Source organism: Colius striatus, chromosome 1, assembly GCF_028858725.1.
Source record: "Colius striatus isolate bColStr4 chromosome 1, bColStr4.1.hap1, whole genome shotgun sequence".
Taxonomy (NCBI): domain Eukaryota; kingdom Metazoa; phylum Chordata; class Aves; order Coliiformes; family Coliidae; genus Colius; species Colius striatus.
This window is the reverse complement of record NC_084759.1, coordinates 3,610,644-3,628,782: the sequence shown is the minus strand read 5'-3', so window position 1 is coordinate 3,628,782 and position 18,139 is coordinate 3,610,644. Positions and strand designations below refer to the sequence as shown.

Here is an 18,139-nt window from a genome sequence, read left to right as displayed (position 1 = left end):
TTAATTCAGATGGCAGCTAAGATCAGTAGGTGGCTTTCAAGTTTAAGCTTTTCCTACAGCTAAACTGAGCTCAAGAAGCCCAACAGGGATTAACTCAGTTAAAGGAAAGAGTATCAGGAGTTTTCTTCTGAGGCAACTGGGCGGGGTTTTTTCTTTATAGACAACTTTTGAGGGAAATACTGCTACAAGCAATAAACTTGAAGGTCTGTATGTTCTCCTGTTTCCTCTTCTTTGGTCTTTCATCTGGCAGCTCAGGCATTTTCTCTGTGCCTATGTGCTTGATCATGACGCCCTTAGCTTTTACCTGGCATTCCACCAATTTTCCTGTCTATCCTGGTACTAGCCTGCCCTGAGCTTGTTTAACATGAGACAGGTGCATTCAACCCCAAATGGACAACGAATACTTTGCTGAATCCTGTGTTATAATCAAGCAAAAAGGACACAGCAGCTAAAACCATGAGATTGGGTTTGTAACAAATGATTGTATTTATAGGCACTTATCAGCAAGGTGTCTGAACAGATGAAGTGCCATGAGACTGTAAAAACCCCTATACAAGCAATTAGCAAATTATTACAATTATCCTTCTAATGTCTCTGTAAGGAGGGGATGTTGCCTGGATTGTTATTTTGCAGGTGGAGTGCAAAGACACATACAGAGTAGCTGACTTGACCAGTGTGACACAGAAAATCTGTAGCAGAGGAAGAGAGAGAACTGAGATCATCTAATTTCATTAACAATGCTCTTCCCAATGAGGAATAACTTTCTAGGTTTTCTCTCTATGGTGATCTTTTGAAGTTACATCCAGAGCAGAAGGATAAATCCCATATAGATGTGTGTGTGTGTGTGTGTGTGTGTGTGTGTGTATACACACACTCCTCCAATAAAACATGTAAGTGGTAAGTTCAAAGATACGAAGAGATTTATAGTGGCAAATTATAGTATTTATTATGAATAACTTGGCTGAGGATGGCTGAGCAGTCATGATAACCATCTGCACACATCTGAAACATTTAAAGGAGAAGGCACAATGAGTTATGGTGGAAATGTTTTGAGGACTTGCAGAAATTCATTGGGATGAGATTTCCCATGGCGCCCATTCTTTATCAAGGAAAGAATATACGTTTCTTATAGCAAAAGGGGATTTAAGATGGATGGAATTTTCTTTTCCCAATGAAAAATGTCTGGTAGAAGCAGAATTTTTGTCTATTTCCCAGTGCCAAGTGCAGTGTCAGCAGAAACCATCCACGAACAAGAAGTATTGGAAGGGCCAATGTCTAAGTTATGAGACATTGGATTGGAGTCAGTGTTAAAGACAAATCTTTAATGTGTTCCCATGATGTGAAATGGCTTTTTGAGAATTTTTCTGGCTTCTGTTCTAAAGCTTTTTTTGTCTGCTTGAATTTTGTTGACAGCCAGTCAAGCTTACTTTATATCTGAGCAATGGGAACATAAAGGAATCGGTGCACCCCTCTCTGTTTTGCCACTGTGACCAAATTCTTACCAGAAAGACTTAATTTAATTTTCTAGGGAATAAAGAATGACTTCACAAAGCAATAGTGTAAAATTGTCTGATACACCATTTGGCATTCTAGATAGCAGTTTGACAGTGATGTGGTGTTTCAGGGATGTTTTTATGGACAAATTAAAAAAAAAAACAAAGAAAGAAAGAAAAAGTCTAATTAAAGAAGGTGCAAAAAAAGCAGGCTGCTGCTCATTGTCAAATAAGAATCCATACAGCCTGATAGAAAAGTAATACAAATAACAAAGCCAGGAAACAGAGGCAATAGGTGGAACCTGTTAATAATTCAATGGGAAGATAAAGTTCCAGCCACAAGAAATTAAATTTTGTTCAACTGCAGAGAACACTCTGAACTGACAGGCCTGGACTGATGGAATCAATCTATTAACACGGGAGATAATTTCATGTAAATATATTGGGAGACCTTCTAGCAGAGCTGAGCGCCTTAGCAGCACCACTTAACTTGTTTGTAGTGTAATTGTCTTTAGACCAAGGTCTTCTGAAGGAAATGGCTGACTAAATTAGCATTAACCATGTTCCTGGGGGGCTGGGTATGTTGTGAACGGTCCATCTTGCCTCCAGAAAGGACGTGTTGCCACTAGAGAAGCCAGCTGCTTCCAGTGCACTGTGTTAACTGTTTTTCCCAAGTGGGGCAAATTTTGTCACCCAAGGAAGGAGAAGATTTGAGATTCTAAGCAGAGTCTGGGCCTTGGTTTTCCTCCAGTTTCCATCCCTCCTGCTTTTAACTGAATTCAGATTTGTGCTTGTTCCTCCAGCTTCTTTTTATGGCTTTTGCTTTGTGGGAACATCTTTCCTTTTAGCATGTAAATAAAGCTATTGTTATAGTCCTCTGGAGAATGGTGGATGCAGCTGGGCTTGCTGACTAGCTGCTTCTCTGAGAAGAAATGCCACAGTAGTCCCAGTCAGTCAGCACGTAGATGTGCTAACAGAGTTGGAGCATGGTGCTGCGAAGCATCGCCTGGAATGGGAACCGAGTCTCTCCCTGGAAGGTGGGAGTTCAAATGCATTTGTCACAGCTGCCAAGGCAAGAAGAAGCTCTTTGTTTGTCCATGTTGAGCTGGTGCTTGTTATTGTGGGAATAGTTGCCAGTGATATGTAATGGACCAGATGCTTGCTGATATAAAGCACATCCCCCCATTAACGTGAGCTGAGGATCTAGGCCAACGTGCTTGCAGTATTGCTTAGAAGTTTGCAACTGCTTGGACACGTGTTTTGTGAAGGACAGCAGGAGAGACATCTGCAACACGTTGTATTTTTTCCTTCACTTGCTTTTAACTCTTGGAAGGAAAAAACAACAGGTGGAAGTGTTCTTTTGGGGTTCACAAAAAATGTATGATCTTGTCTCTCGAGTATTTTAAAACATTCCTGGTCCCAGTGTTGGCTCGAATTTGCTGTCAGTAACTCAGAATACTGAGTCTCTCATGTTCAGGTCTCAGTCTTCAAGCAACAATCTGTAGTGATTCCCTGCCTTTCACAAAATGTGCAGCCATTTGATGAGAAACTGGGAGAAGAACAGTTTCAAAGCCTTTCCAAGGTCTCTCTAAAAGATGGACAAGGAGATAGGGCAGGGTAGAAGAGAATATGGAAGAGTCTTGGAAGAGAAGGCCTAGCTTCTGCTCTGAGCCCAGATATGTGATCAGACACGTTCACTTTGTGCCAAAATTGCACTGCATTTGGTAACCTTTTTACTTCAGTGGGGTTATTCCAAGCTTTGACATTTTTCCAAGCATATTCCACTACATCATGATCCTTTGAGTTATGCTCTGCCTATGTGTTATAGAGAGCATTCTGCATAATACTGTATTGGAATGTTACTTTAAGTATGTTGTGTATGGGAAGCTGAGTTAGAGCATTCAGTGGAAGAACCAATCATAGAATTATAGAATCATAGAATGGTAGGGAGTGGAAGTGAGCTTTAGAGACCATCCAGTCCAAATCCCCTGCAGCAGCAGGGTCACCTAGATCAAGTCACACAGGAACCTGTCCAGGTGGGTTTTGAAGACCTCTAAGGAAGGAGCCTCCACACCCTCCCTGGGCAGCCTGGGCCAGGGCTCCCTCACTGAAACACTGAAATAGGGGTTTTTTATGTTGAAATGGAACTTTTTGTGTTCCATCTTCATCCGATTACCCCTTGTCCTGTTGCTAGATACCATCGAAAAAAGTGCTGCCCCAACCTCCTGACACCCACCATTGAGATATTTGTCACTATTAATGAGATCCCCCCTCAGTCTCCTCTTCTCCAGACTAAACAGCCCCAGGTCCTGCAGCCTTTCCTCCTATGAAAGATGCTCCAGTCCCCTGAACATCTTGGTAGCCCTGAGCTGGCCTCTCTCCAGAAGCACTTCCCTGTGCCTCTTGAGCTGAGGAGCCCAGAACTGGACACAGGACTCCAGATGAGGCCTCACCAGGGCAGAGTAGAAGGGGAGCAGAACCTCCCTTGACCTACTGCCCACACCCTTAGAAGCAATAGAAGTATTAAGAACACTATTAGCTCCAAACCGGGTCCAAGTCTTTTCCTACGTGACTCCTAACAAGTCAGTGCTGATATATCATAGAAAAGTCAAGCACATAAAAATCACTGCCGTGATCTCATTTTCCTGTGGCATGTTCCAAAATTGTACACGAACCTGGTCACATTTTAGATTGCCAACACATTCTGGTAATCGTTGGAGAATTTGACTGATATTGGAGCTCCCCATTTAGATCAGTAGGAGTTTTGTTTAAGACTTCCTGACAAATACTCTGTTTTCTGTACTGTGGAACGTACAAATGGTGCAGCCTTTATAAAATAGCAGTTATACTTTATCTCTTTGTGTTCTACAATATCAGATTTTTAGGTGGACTGTAAGAAGATAACATGATCTTCCCCTGATGATCCATGTTTATGAAATCATCTTTACAAAACCTTGCAGGTATCATCCTTTGCCTTAGTGAACCAGGCAAGTGACATTTTTCAGTCGAAGTGGGTAGATAGCAAGTGCAGCTGGGATGATTTACTGTAGCTGAGATCTGGTCCTGCACCTGTAGGAACATTGGCTTTCAATCTCTGCTCTCTGGCAGGACAGCAGCTAGGAAAATCACTCACTGGGTCACGTTAGCACACTGACACCACAATTTGCTGTTGCTGCTCAGAAAAAATAGCCACCTTCAGCCAAAAATTGGGTTCAGACACTCTCACAGACATGTGATGCTTTGTCTTCATGGGAAGCTCCTGAGGTGGCAATGTAGTAATGACTTAGAGGTCTGGAAACAGACTTTGGAGTAAGAACCTTAGAAAATCTATCTTTGGCTTTACTGCAGATTTTCTGACTGACCTTGGACAACTGGAAATCACTCTGTGCTTTATTTCCTCTCTCTGTAAAATACCTATCTTGCAGTATTAATCAATGTTTGTAAAGATCCTTGAAATCCTTAGATAAAAGAGCATGTTACAGAGCATGGAGTAATTGGAATAGATGTAGCCTATAAAACAGTGCAATCTACCAAACTTGGGAAGGAAAAGACAGGAAGAAAAAGCCCTTGTTAGCGTGCTCAGTTCCCCAGCTGAGGATCGCATGGACAATTTGCTGAACCTAGCAAATTATCTGTCAGGGTTTTCCCAGTGTGGAAGAAATGAGCCGTCAAACCTTGGTCTGGATGCTTCTCTGGCTTTTGTGCCTGAAATATGTCCATGCAGAGCTTGATAGGCTTCTGTTCTCTTTGGGTTTAAAACAGATTTGTCTTTTAATTGGGACAATATTGTCAAGACAATGTGTAACTTAAATGGTTATAGTAAATACCAATGTGGTGTTGTGAATGCAAGAGAAGTCCATAGTTAACCAAGTGCCTGCTGCAGGAATTGCTTTGCAAGAGTAGGATAAAGGTAAAGCTCATCTTAGGTATCAAGTGTTCTTACACAACTCCTCAGAAAGTCTTCAAGAGCAGCATCCCACCATGAAGACACACGGCATGATGGCCCCCAGCTTTCCAGGACATAGGGCCATAAGAATTCTCGAGGGGTTGGACTAAATGATCTCTACAGGTCCCTTCCAATCCCTACCATTCTGTGAGTCTATGATTCCCAGCCACAGAACTAGAGGGAAGAAAATGAGTTTGTCAAAAGACTGTCTCCTTCTTACCATTTCTCTTCTTCTTGCAGACACGCGTGTGTGATTCGAGGCCAGGTGATGACAGCAGATGGGACCCCTCTAGTTGGAGTGAACATCAGCTTTGTCAACAATCCCCTTTTTGGATACACAATCAGCAGACAAGATGGGAGGTAGGATGTCTTTGTAGGATTTACAGCGTTCAAGCAGCAATTGCAGCATTATTACCAGCAACACTAAAGAGAAATTACTTCCAAGAACATGTTCATCATTGTTGATGCATTTTGAAGATATTGATGCATTATTATTAGTGGTTATGGGACGAAATCTGGCTGGTGACCAGTCCCCAGTAGTGTTTCTCAGGGCTCAGTCCTGGTTAATGCTTATGAACAATTTGGATGCAGGAGTTGAATGCACCATTAGCAAGTTTGCAGATGATACCAAACTAGGAGGTGCTGTTGATTCAGGGGGCAAGGGGCCTTGCAGAGGGATCTAGATAGATTGAAGCATTAGCCTGTGATTAATGGGATGAAATTTAACAAGTTAGAATGCCCGATTCTGCACCTGGGGTGGAGTTACACCAGGCACAAGTGTAAATTGAGAAAGAAGTGTCTGGAGAGCAGCCCAGCAGAAAGGGATCTGAGGGAGCTGGTCAGCAGCAGTCAATAGGATCCAGCAGTGTGCCTTGGCAGCCAAGAGGGAAAACCCCATCCTGGGGAGCACCAAACACAGCAGAACCAGCCAAGTAAATCCTGCTGTGTTCCGTGTTAGTGCAACCTCACTTAAGTACTCTGTGCAGTTCTGGCCCACACAATTTAAGGACATGAAGGTCCTTGAATTCATCCAGAGAAAGCCAACAAAGCTGATGAAAGGGCTGGAGGAATGGCCTGTGAGGAGCAGTTGAGGACTCTGTGTTTGCCTACTTTAGAGAAAAAGAGGCTGAAGGATGACCTCAGGAGAGGAAATGGAGAGGAAGATGTTGAGCTCTTCTTCCTGTGATCCAGTGACAGGACATGTGGTAGTGGTTCAAAGCTGCACTAGGAGAGGTTTATAGTAGACATTAGGAAGAATTTCTTTATCAAGAGGGTGGTCAAACACTGGAACAGGCTCCCTAGAGAAGTGATTGATGCCAAAGCCCGTCAGTGTTTAAGGGACATTTGAACAATGCCCTTAACATGCTTCAACTTTTGGTCTGCCCTGAACTGGTCAGGCAGTGGGACCAGATGATCCTTGTAGTTCCCTTCCATCTGAGATAGTCTATTCTTATTTTTATTATGAACTTTGTGATATCACCTGGAATCTTTAGCCAACAATTAGGCAATGCAGTACCCATGCACCTAAAGAAAAGATGCCTCCTGCTCCCAACAGCTCTGTTTTTGCTAATTCACATTAAATTATTAGGACGAAGTTAGAGGCAAGTGCTTAATATCTCAGCAATCATGCTCAAACAACACAAAAGCATTGCAAATTGGGAAAGTCTTTCATCTTATCTTTGTCTGTCAGTGCTAATTGGTTTCCTTTCTTTTAAGAACAAAAGGAAAACATAAGGGGTTCCAGCTGCACATGCTCTATGTGTTGACTACTAACCACTGGCACTTGGGAGAGGATTTCTAGCTTTTAGCACCTCTCCCTTCCATGACTTTTATTAAAGGTTTGACTTGGCCAGAGAAGCTGATAGAATTTGAGTGACAGAGGGGAACATGTGCTAGCAACATGTGCTTAATGCCACCTTGTTGATACTCAGGGGAGTTTGCACCTGCTGTAACATTGATGATGACTAGGAGGCTTTCTGCATGATGCTCATAATCAGGATAATAAAGCAGCATCCCAGGAAAACTAATTGCTTTGGAAAAGGATGCCTCTGGAGCTGGTGCCTTTGTATTGCCCATAGCTTAGGCATTATTGGAGAAGGTCTTGGACTTTCCTTGAACTCCATGCTATGAGTATCTCTGTCAATATTACTGACCCCACTTTCAATGCAAATGAGATCCAAACTGCACTCTCAAGTCCAGGTTGCTGTGTATTAGACCAGCACAAAATCTGTGCCTGTTAGAACAGGTAAATGTGCTTGCAAAATTCCTGGTCAATAATGCCTGCCATAGCCTGGTTCTCACCTATTTCCTTGTCAGATGTGCAATATCCAACTACCCTGGATAATCTTTCATTTAGATTACAGGTACCTCGAGAAAGGGAATCTCTCTTTGCTAGGCAATTCTACTGTAGCTAGCACAGAGGAGCTTTGTCTTAAACTGTACCTCTAGACAGCAAATATACCAGTAAACTAAACAGAGACAGAGCAAAGAGGTGAGCACTGCTATCTGAGCTCCAAACCTTTGTAATATTGGAGTAACTATTTCTTTCCAGTTCCTAGGTGCTTAAAGGTAAATCCCTCTGCTTCTAAGGGCAGCTCAAGCCATGGATGTTCCTTCCACATCACATCCTTCCCAATCTCTAGCTGAGCAGGGGACCCAGGGCAGAAAGCAATGCAGCTGGAGCATCAGTATGCTCCACCATTCTTCAGTGGGCTGCTGGCTCCTCAGGGCTGGCTGCCAGCCTCCAGAAGTTAAATTAGTTTCAAGGAGCTCAGTACTACAGTTTGCTGACTGAGTCCTCGACAGATACTCAGCTCCAAATGATAAAAATGACAGAGATCAACTGTCTCAGAGCAGGGAATCCCCAGTGGGATTCATCCTGAAGCTGGGATTTCTATCAGCAGCTACTAGTGGTCAGTCTAACCCCAGACTGTGTAGTGCCAGCTCTTCTGATTTCACTTTCTTCACCTTCCTCTCAAATCAGTCTGCTCCTGCAGAAACCTTGTTCACGTCTGGTGCACAACCAACATTCAACAGCTCAGTTGCAGGACTGAGTCTCTGGAATCATAAAAGTGCCTTCCAAAATTGGCTGAGGTATACACACAGATGTGTTCTCAAACGAATGGGCACAGCAATGCATCTGTGTACTCTGGAGGTAATAAATGGACAAGTGAAAGCCTTTCTCTTAAAGAACACCAAAATCCAGCAGTTTCTTCAGTGGTGAGGTCCTCTAAAGATTACCTTGAAGTACTTAAATTGTCAGGGCTGAAGATAATGTCAAACATCCCTTTTTTCTAATCCTAGCCTTGCTGCTGATTTAGATGCATCTCTTAACCTTCCTAGGCCAGCCAACCAGCCTGTGAAAGGGAGATAACATTTATTTGCATTCTTGGCTGATTGTTATAGCATTTATTAAATATTATTTGTAAAGCACTTTCAAGATCATGTAAAGAATTACTGCTCTTACAGTTTCTATTATGTCTCTTAATGGCTTTTGGGACTTTGCATCAGCTTTTTCACAGTACAATTTTCATGGGATTGAGTCACTTTGTTTTAAGAACTTGATGCTCTTAAGCAAGTAATAGTTTCTCCTGAGCTGCTCCTGATACTCTCCTGAATAAGGACATGGGTTAGTGATGGTCTTGGCAGTGTGAAGTGAGTGGTTGGACTTGATGATCTTAAATGTCTTTTCCAACTAGAATGATTCTATGATTCTGTGAACTACAGCATCAGAGCACATGTGTTCCCAGTCCATAGCCATGCACAGTCCTATGGGGTTGTCTGGACCATCTTTGATGTCATTCTGGTTTGGAGGAAAGATGGGAGCACACATGCAAACACTTACCTTGTTCCAGAAGTTATGAGATAACTGTGTAAAACTCTCTGGCTTTCCTATTTGGCATGTTCACCACTGGAATATCAACTCTTGGAAATATACACTGACTTGCCTTAAATTGATTTAGCAAACCAGTTTCCTGATAGCAGGGCAATAACTGTGGTTTTAAAGTAAGGGAGTTTAAGGACAGAATGGCATCAGTTTAGCTAAATTGGTTCCTAAGCTGATTTTCTTGCTTCAGGTTTGGTTTTTGGGGTTTTGGTTGGTTTGGTTGTGGGGCTTTTTTCGCACAAGCAAGTAAATTTTTGGTTATAGAATTACAGAGAACTGGATTTTTCACCCCTCTAAGTGGATTCACTGTATTCCAGGTCTCTGTAAGTAGGTTTCACTGGTATTACAGTACTTAGATGCAGCCTCTGACAGTGAAATTCTGGTCCTGTTTAAGTCACATTACTCAGTGTGCTCTGGCAGGGGAGTTGGACTGGATGGTCTTTCAAGGTCCCTTCCAGCCTTTAAGATTCTGTGACTTTTCCAATCTTGTGTACCTGGCAGCACATTCATCACCTTTGGCATGGCTATCTCAGAAAGGCCAAGTACATGAACTTTCAGAGCAAAGGGATGAGAAAGATGAGTGATAAAGACAAAATCAGAGATCAGCAGCAAAACCAGAAACAGAATTATCTCCTTCCTTCAATCCCACAATGGTTTTGCTCTCGTTAAATTTAATCTCACTTGGGGAAACTGAGAGGAAGGTGTTTTCAGTTTGGGTGTTTCTGTTTGGTTTTGGGTTTAGCTTTTGTTCAGTTCATCAAGGTAACTTCAAAGCTGCACCCTGTGTCTCTGGAAAAACTGTCTCGTGAGCAACAGTGTCTGCTCAACAATATTGCCTGTGTCTGTTTTCACAGCTGCTGGAGCCTGACAGAGAGGTGATGCTTTCCCTTCTGCATCCTCTTTTGGGGGTGCAGGAGAGGCAAGAATGTTTCCTCCCAGCAGGTTACCATCCCTGACCCACACTCAATGAAGCTAAGAGCTGTTCACAAAGGAGTGAAACAGGGGCATTTCTGAATAAAAACTCTTTCCACATACCTAAAAACTTGTTGAGCATCTTTTGCAATGTTTGTTTCTTTCCTCCTGTTGCCCCTTTCAGTGCCCCCATTCATGCAGTGCAAACTTCTCCCTCCCAGCTGAAGGGCTTGCCAAAGGCTAATTGACTGTTAAAAATGTTCTCATCAAAGTACAAATACTGCTCAGCTTTGCTGGCAAGGACCAGCAAGTTGCCCGTCAGGCTGTGGCAAGCCAAGCTCCATAGGTCTGGGAAGCTGATGCCCCGACTTGAGTGGTAGAATAAACACATCCTTAGCTTTTTAAAATGCTTTCCACTCCCTCCCATGGACTCAATTTAACATTCTTTCCTGAACAGCTTGCTTTTCATAATTCTATTTACTAAATGGCACCTCGGTCTGTCAGCCCTATAAAACAAAAACGGTTCTTGTGAATGATTGTTTGCCAAAGATATTTTATTAAAAAATAGTTCATGCCCATAGTTGCTCCTCTGGGATTTTTGCAGCTGATCTCAAAGCCTCATAATTAATTTTAAAAAAAATGTTTTAAAAGAGTTTTTTTCAGCTTCTTTCTTGCAATTACAAGGTGCATCGAGTCTGGCTTTGGGCTGCCGAGCGTGCTTTCAGATCCTCATACTCAAGCATGAGGCTGTTAAGCACATGAGCAGCCATGCTGAAGCCAGTGAGCCTATTCACATGCATAAAATCTGTGTGAGACTGTCATACACTAGTGCCAAGCATCAAAAGCGAGAAGCAGGGATGAGAAAACTTTCTTTGCCTCAGCACACATTTGGCATTGCAACTGAAGAGATACTGAGACAAAAACAAAGCAGCAAAACGGAGGGATCTTCAAATTGTGTGGAAATCCTTTCCTTTCTCAGTTAATACCTCTTTATTTGAGTCTATACATAGTAGATGCATCCTGTTGTACTTTGTAAAATCTCCATCTCTGGCACAATATGAAGTTTAAATTCCAAAACCCTATCCCAATATCTTTACATGCAGGGGATGAATATTTTCCTTCTCAAGGTAATGCCCTTTCACACAGCTCTGGAGAGCTGTCTGTTAGCCATATTACCCAACACTAACACAGGTAGAAAAGCCACTTGGCTGGAAGTAGCTTAGAGAGAAGTTGCAGACTTACAGGCAGTAAGTTATCTGCCCTGCTCTAAATGATTAAGAGTTAAAAAAAAGACTATGTGCTGAGTGCTGTGGTACAGAGACTGCCTGCATGGTATTCATTTCTTCCCCCATGACTGAGCTCCACATGTTGCCTGGGTTGCATTAGGTATTTGTCAGGTTAACTGTGATGCCAAGAGAATTTATATAGTGGTGTGTCAGAGAAACCACTTTCCAAATGGTTTGTTTCATCACATGGATTGATCCAATCTATGACTGTGTTTGGATGGTAAATGCTTAAAAAAAGAAAGAAGGAAGATGAGTGGTCAAATAAAACTATAAAAGCACTAAGATAAACATTTGTCTCAAAAAAAGGGATGAGAATGTGTTTAATATACATGAGGGCAACATGTAAAGAAGCTGACTGTGTACTCCTGCCTCTGACACTTGCTCTCACTCAACTAAAGCCTCTTTGGGCTGTAGGTTTTAGGCTTGTGAAATATGGCTAGTGCTATTTCTTGCAATTATTTTTCTGGGAGTCCTTGCTGGGGAATTGTTACAGACAAGGTGGTGCTTGCACTAACTTTATATTCCATCTCTTACAACAGCTTTGATCTCGTTACCATTGGTGGGATCTCCATTATCCTGCACTTTGAGCGTGCTCCCTTCATCACCCAGGAGCACACGCTCTGGCTGCCCTGGGATCGCTTCTTCGTGATGGAAACCATAGTCATGAGGCATGAAGAGAACGAGATTCCAAGCTGTGACCTCAGTAACTTCGCCCGCCCCAACCCTGTGGTCTCTCCATCTCCACTGACTGCTTTTGCAAGTTCCTGCTCAGAGAAAGGTCCTATTGTTCCTGAAATCCAGGTATGAACCATCTCAGTCTAGGAGAAAATAATCCAGCTCCTCTCCGTGCTTCTTTTGCTTGCTTTGAGCAACATGAAAGCAACTGTTCCTGTGCTTCCCTAAAAAGAAGCATTCCCTGCTTGTTGCACCATGTCTCAGGTGCTTACTAGGAGCTCTCACTCACAAGCACACATTTCACCAGAAGGTTTCTTTTCCCTCACTCCTGAGAGATGGAGGCAAAGCACCTATGGCTGACATGCAAAAATCTACATTGGTTCTGCTTTGCTTTCACCTCTCATCCTCAGGAGCTGGCTGGGACCCTCATGTGACCCCCAACAAGCCTTTGGGCAGCCCTTTGGCATTTGGTATGTTTACACTCTGAGGCCTTTCTTCTCTTAAGGAGCAAATGTTACCCATTGGGCATTAGGGACCTCAGTGGTGGAGTGGTGTGCATGAGCTTTCGCAGGGTTTGAAGGCCTTCCTCTTGCTCTACACAGCTGCTGAGATGTGTAGTTGGCCAGCAGACAGCTGGCAAATGGCCAGCCTGCAGAGCACCTGGGCTTTACATTTCACAGCCTTTGGGATAGATGAGCAAAGTCAGAGGGTTGCTTTCAATTTCCTGTCCTCATTTTCCTCTTTTTAAGGAAGTGTGCATCAGATGAAGCAGTTAAACAACCTGCTGTGGGTTCCAAGTATTTTGCTGAATGGAAAGATAAGTTTTTAAGTGAGTTGTTCAAACAACTGGATTATCCATCATCCTTAAAAATACAGTGTTGATATACATGGATGTAACAGCATTCAAGATTTCCTTTCTTTGATATGTTGTTCCCTGGGTTTTAGATGCCAGCATTCAGCATGTCCTGGGTTTTGCTTTCAGTGAGCAATAACAGTCTGCTAAGGTAGAAGTGACAAGTGTAGCAGTAAATTGTGTGCTTCCTGCTTGACTCCATTGGGGTTGTGTTAATGTTAATGAGGAAAGAAGTCACTTTTATATCTATTCATTTTAATACACCAGGTACTGAGCCCAGCAGCAAATAAAGCCAGTGGTCTGTGTTCCTGTGTAACTTGACCTAGGCAGACCTGCTTCAGCAGGGGGGATTGGACTAGATGACCTTTACAGGTCTATTCCAACCCCTATAATTCTGTGATTCTGTGTCTCATCACCTTTCCCTCTGCACCAGATGCTGTGATCCTTTCTCACACTGATTCCCAATTACAGCCACTGGATTTACCCCAGCATTATTACTAGTTAAGTCCCATATCTTGGAAAGCCCATCACATTACACGCTCTTGATTGAGTTTTCCTGGTTTTTTTCCTAAAACAACAAGCACTATGAAAGATAATATTCAGCACTGCCTGGGAAAGAAGCAAATATCTGATACAGTGCAACTATAGTATACGGTATAGATATATATATATATAAAATATACAGTATACAATTATCTGATGCAGTGCACTCATTGTTTGGTAGGATACTCATTAGATTCATAGAATCATAGAATGGTAGGGGTTGGAAGGGACCTTTAGAGATCATCTAGTCCACCCCCCCTGCAGAAGGAGGTATTATTATGTGTTAATTATGTTCATTTTGTCAATTATGTTTATTGTGTTAATTATGTTTATAGAACTAAAACAGTATAAAGCTTCTCTTCAATAAGTGTGTGTCTGTCTACTATGAAAGAGGACAGAGATGTAGATCATAAGCAATGATTTGATACAGTTTCCTGGCTGTAGAACATACAACCATAGAACAGTTTGGTTTGTAAGGGCTGTTTAAAAGTCTAGTTCTAACCCTGCTGCAATGAGCAGGGACATCTTCAATAAAATCATGTTGCTAAGAGCCCCATCCAACCCATCTTGAAGGGATGGGGTATCTACCACCTCTCTGGGCAACCTGTGCCAGTGTTTCACCACCTTCATCATAGCTGTTTAATGCCATTTGAAATGTCCTGCACATACCCTACTTGGCTTCCAATCTGCCAATCTGGAATTACCCCCTATCAGTGGCCAGCATTATATCTGCAACCCCCCTGTGAATGTCACAGATAACTCAGACATCCCAAGTTGCACTGGATGCCTATAGTTATGGAATCTAATTAAGACCTAAGAGGGATTAGTTTTGAGATTATGGCACCTAAATACGTTTTTCATGCACAGTCACCTAGATATGTGCTAGATGTCCAAGCTCCCATTAAAGCTGACAGAAGTCTAATCAATACTGTCAGCAGAGCCTACAGATCAATTAAGCTGGCCACCTTGAAGATACCTGCTTCTTGCTGATGATATCAGTTAGACCTCCACTGACTGTAATTGATGCACACGCTTACATATGGACATCTGGATTTAGGTACCTTAAACTGGAATTGAATCTCCCCCTTAAGTTTACATGACAATGCCAACCTTCTAAACAACCTATCTTTGCCCATTGGCCATGGAGAGAACTAGCAGAGTAATTCAGAGGAGACTCCTCACTTTTAGATTCCTAAGTTTGGATCAGATGAATCCCACACATTATTTTCCCAAATGCCAACTAATTGAGACCTGTAAATAGTATTCCACCTCAATTATTGAAGCTGAAGGTTAACAGAGTTAATGGTGCAGGAGTGTACAAGAGAATCTGATTTATGGCAGAGTCCTGGCTGTATTTCAATTCATAAATGGACTACATTTCCTTCCTATACTGGATATACATACAATAAAAAAGAACCTAGCTGTCAGTTTATGCAGATGCATTTTATAATATGCAGTTCTCAGTAGAGAAATGTTAAATATAAAAGGTGTGAGCACATAGCTGGGAGGAGGTGACAAGCGGATGGCAGGGCTGGGATACGGATTTTGACAAGTGGACAGATAGGAACCTCATGAGCTCCAACAAATAAATGCAGTGTCTCTACCTGAATGCATTCAAAAGGCCAAATAATACATTTTAAGTGTTTGATTCAGGTGCTTTAGGACAGATTTTGTGCCATTTAAGAAGCCCTGAAGAGTCCCTTCAGGCCTCAAGTGCTAGCTTTATGAAGGCAGAGATTTCAAGAAGGTCCTTGTCAGATCTATCATCCCCTTGCAGAGGTTTTGGATATCACAGAACATCTCAAAAGCACTAGATGGCTATGCTAAGGCCCCTGAATCAGGCCCTAAGTTTCTCCAAATTCCTTCTGAGCATCATACTAAGAAAAGAGAAAGGTTTGATTGAAGAGTAGCTGTAAGAGAAATGTGGAACCCAGCACACAGATACAGGATCTCCTACATCGTCTCACACAACGAGTGGAAGAATTGTTATTAACATGAGCATAGATCAACACTCAGGAGTGAAAGGAACATGACAGTGAAAAATGATAAGTTGTGAAAATTCCTAGCAAGCCTGAAGAACCAGCTCTTGTGCTGTACCAGCCTCGTGGCTGGAGCACTTCTAAAGAGCAGGCTCTATCAGTCAAACTCTGATAAACTCTGAAAGCCCTAGTCTTTCACAGTGACCCCAGACACAGCACTGGAATTTATCTAGGCCAAACAACAATTATCAAAGAGAAGGGCACTGTTCAGATCTTGTTACTTTTGATGCATTAAGAGTAATTTAAAGCTTTCTTTCCCCTCCTCTCTCCCAATGTCCTACTGAATTATACTCCCCCTACCAATGCCCTGCTTTATTGCAAGTTTATCACTACTGATAAACTACAAATGTGTTTAGGACAATCTGAGTTACCGTTTGAACCCTGTCTTCATGCAGATGCCTATAACTATAGCCCCTTGTGCTGCTCAGTGTCTGAGTGACACAACCAGTATGGTGGTGATCAATGGCACAGAATCATGTTGGAGGCCTGTGGCCAGTGGAGTTCCACAGGGATCCACAGTAGAGTTCTGGGGTCAGTCTTGTCGAACGTCTTCATCAACCACCTGGATGAGGGCACAGAGTGACCCTCAGCAAGTTCACTGATGGCACCAAACTGGGAGGATTGCCTGATTCCCCAGAGACTGAGCTGCCATTGAGTGAGATCTGGACAGGCTGAGAGCTGGGCAGAAAGGAATATGAGGTTCCCCAAGGACAAGTGCAGAGTCTTGCAAGCTTGAGAGGAACAACCCCATGCAGCAGGACAGGCTGGGAGTGATCTGCTGCAGAGCAGCTCTGCAGAGAGAGACCTGGGAGACCTGGTTGATAATAAACTGAACATGATCCAGCAACGTGCCCTCGTGGGCAAGAAGGCCAATGGCAGCCTGGGGGCAGCAAGAAGAGTGTGGGCAGCAGGTCAAGGGAGGTTCTGCTCCCCCTCTACTCTGCCCTGATGAGGCCACATCTAGAGTCCTGTGTCCAGTTCTGGGCTCCTCAGCTCAAGAGGGACAGGGAAGTGCTGGAGAGAGTCCAGTGCAGGGTCACCAAGATGATCAGGGGAATGGAGCATCTTCCTTATGAGGAAAGGCTGCCGGACCTGGGGCTGTTCTGCCTGGAGAGGAGAAGGATGAGAGGGGACCTCATCAGTGCTGAGAAATCCCTAAAGGGCAGATGCTGAGAGGATGGGGCCAGTCTTTGTTCTGTGGTGACCAGTGACAGGACAAGGGGTAACAAGCACAAGGTGAAACACAGGAAGTTTCACTTGAACAGGAGGAGAAACTCCTCTGGTGCTGAGGGGAGGGAGCCCTGGCCCAGGCTGCCCAGGGAGGGTGTGGAGGCTCCTTCTCAGGAGGTTTCCAACCCCAGCTGGACACGTTCTTGTGCCCCCTGAGCCAGGGGAAACTGCTTTAGCAGGGGGTTGGGCTGGAGAAGCTCTGAAGCTCCCTTCCAACCCCCACCATTCTGGGATTCTGTGTCATTCTGCATACTGCTCTGCTGCCCCTTTCTCTGGAATGGTAGACAGCAGAGACAGATCATGACAGAGAGAAATAATTATTTCTGACAGGGATTTGAACCAGACATTGCAAATAGTACCTCCATGACAATTATTTCTGCCTATTTTTTTCCTAGAGGGGTTACAAATGAAGACAGATTTGATACAAGGGACCACCTTTACTGCAGCTTGGCTCAGCTGGTCTCTGGTTGAGCCTGGTCCCAACCCAGCTTGTTGCTGAGCTCATAAAATATATTTTAAAATTCCTGGGTTTTCCCAGTTCTGTCATTTTTTCAGCCTCTTGAGCACTGAGATATGTAAATTGAAAAGGCTGCATTAGAGAAAGTAAATATTTATAAGCACAGTGGAACAGAGCTTTAACTTCTGGATGTGTCCATTCATCAAGTGCTGCAACACTCAGAAGCTGTAAGTTATCACTTGGAAACGTGTTGGGCCTTGGTTAATAGCTTAGAAGAGGTCTTTTCAGGGGGCAGATTACAAGATTTGATGTTATTGGTAATGCTAACCAGAAAACCTGTAAGAGACGAGCAACTTGTCACAGCAGGGAAGTTTGCAGCTCTCACACAGGAGGATTTGGGTGTAGGAACCACAGAGCTTGGAGGACACCAGGATGGCTGTGAGCCCTTCCTAATAGGTTTGTCCCTTGACTCACCTGCCTTTGAGCCTCCCTTAATATTACAAAAGCTACTTATTGCAAGGGAAGTATTTTCACAGCTCATTTAGGGCCCAACACACCAAAGTATTTCAGAAGTGGCACAGGAGAGAACGGTACCAACTGTGACCTTTTGACACATAATCAGACCAAGCTTTGCAGCTCACTGCTAGACTCCTACCTTCATCTACCAAACTTTGCCAGCTTGTGCTGAGAATGTCCACTTTGGGTGCTTATCTAAGAGTGAAATTCTGTAGAAAGTGACAACTAACTTTTTTTTCTCCTAAGACCTAAGAAAGAAATGCCCTTTTTGATCAGCACTTTGCATGGGAGAATCAGCGTGGT

At 43.2% G+C, this 18,139-nt stretch overlaps 1 protein-coding gene across 6 annotated transcripts in view; it reads left to right on the top strand.

The window, feature by feature from the left end:
* Window positions 1-18,139, top strand: part of TENM4 (teneurin transmembrane protein 4) — a 611,632-nt gene that overhangs the window by 520,158 nt on the left and 73,335 nt on the right. For all 6 annotated transcript variants that reach the window (XM_061990604.1, XM_061990638.1, XM_061990629.1 and 3 more), the window contains 2 exons: window positions 5,680-5,799; window positions 12,063-12,324. In XM_061990604.1, the coding sequence (XP_061846588.1) occupies window positions 5,680-5,799; window positions 12,063-12,324 (382 nt within the window). The remainder of the gene's footprint in view (window positions 1-5,679; window positions 5,800-12,062; window positions 12,325-18,139) is intronic.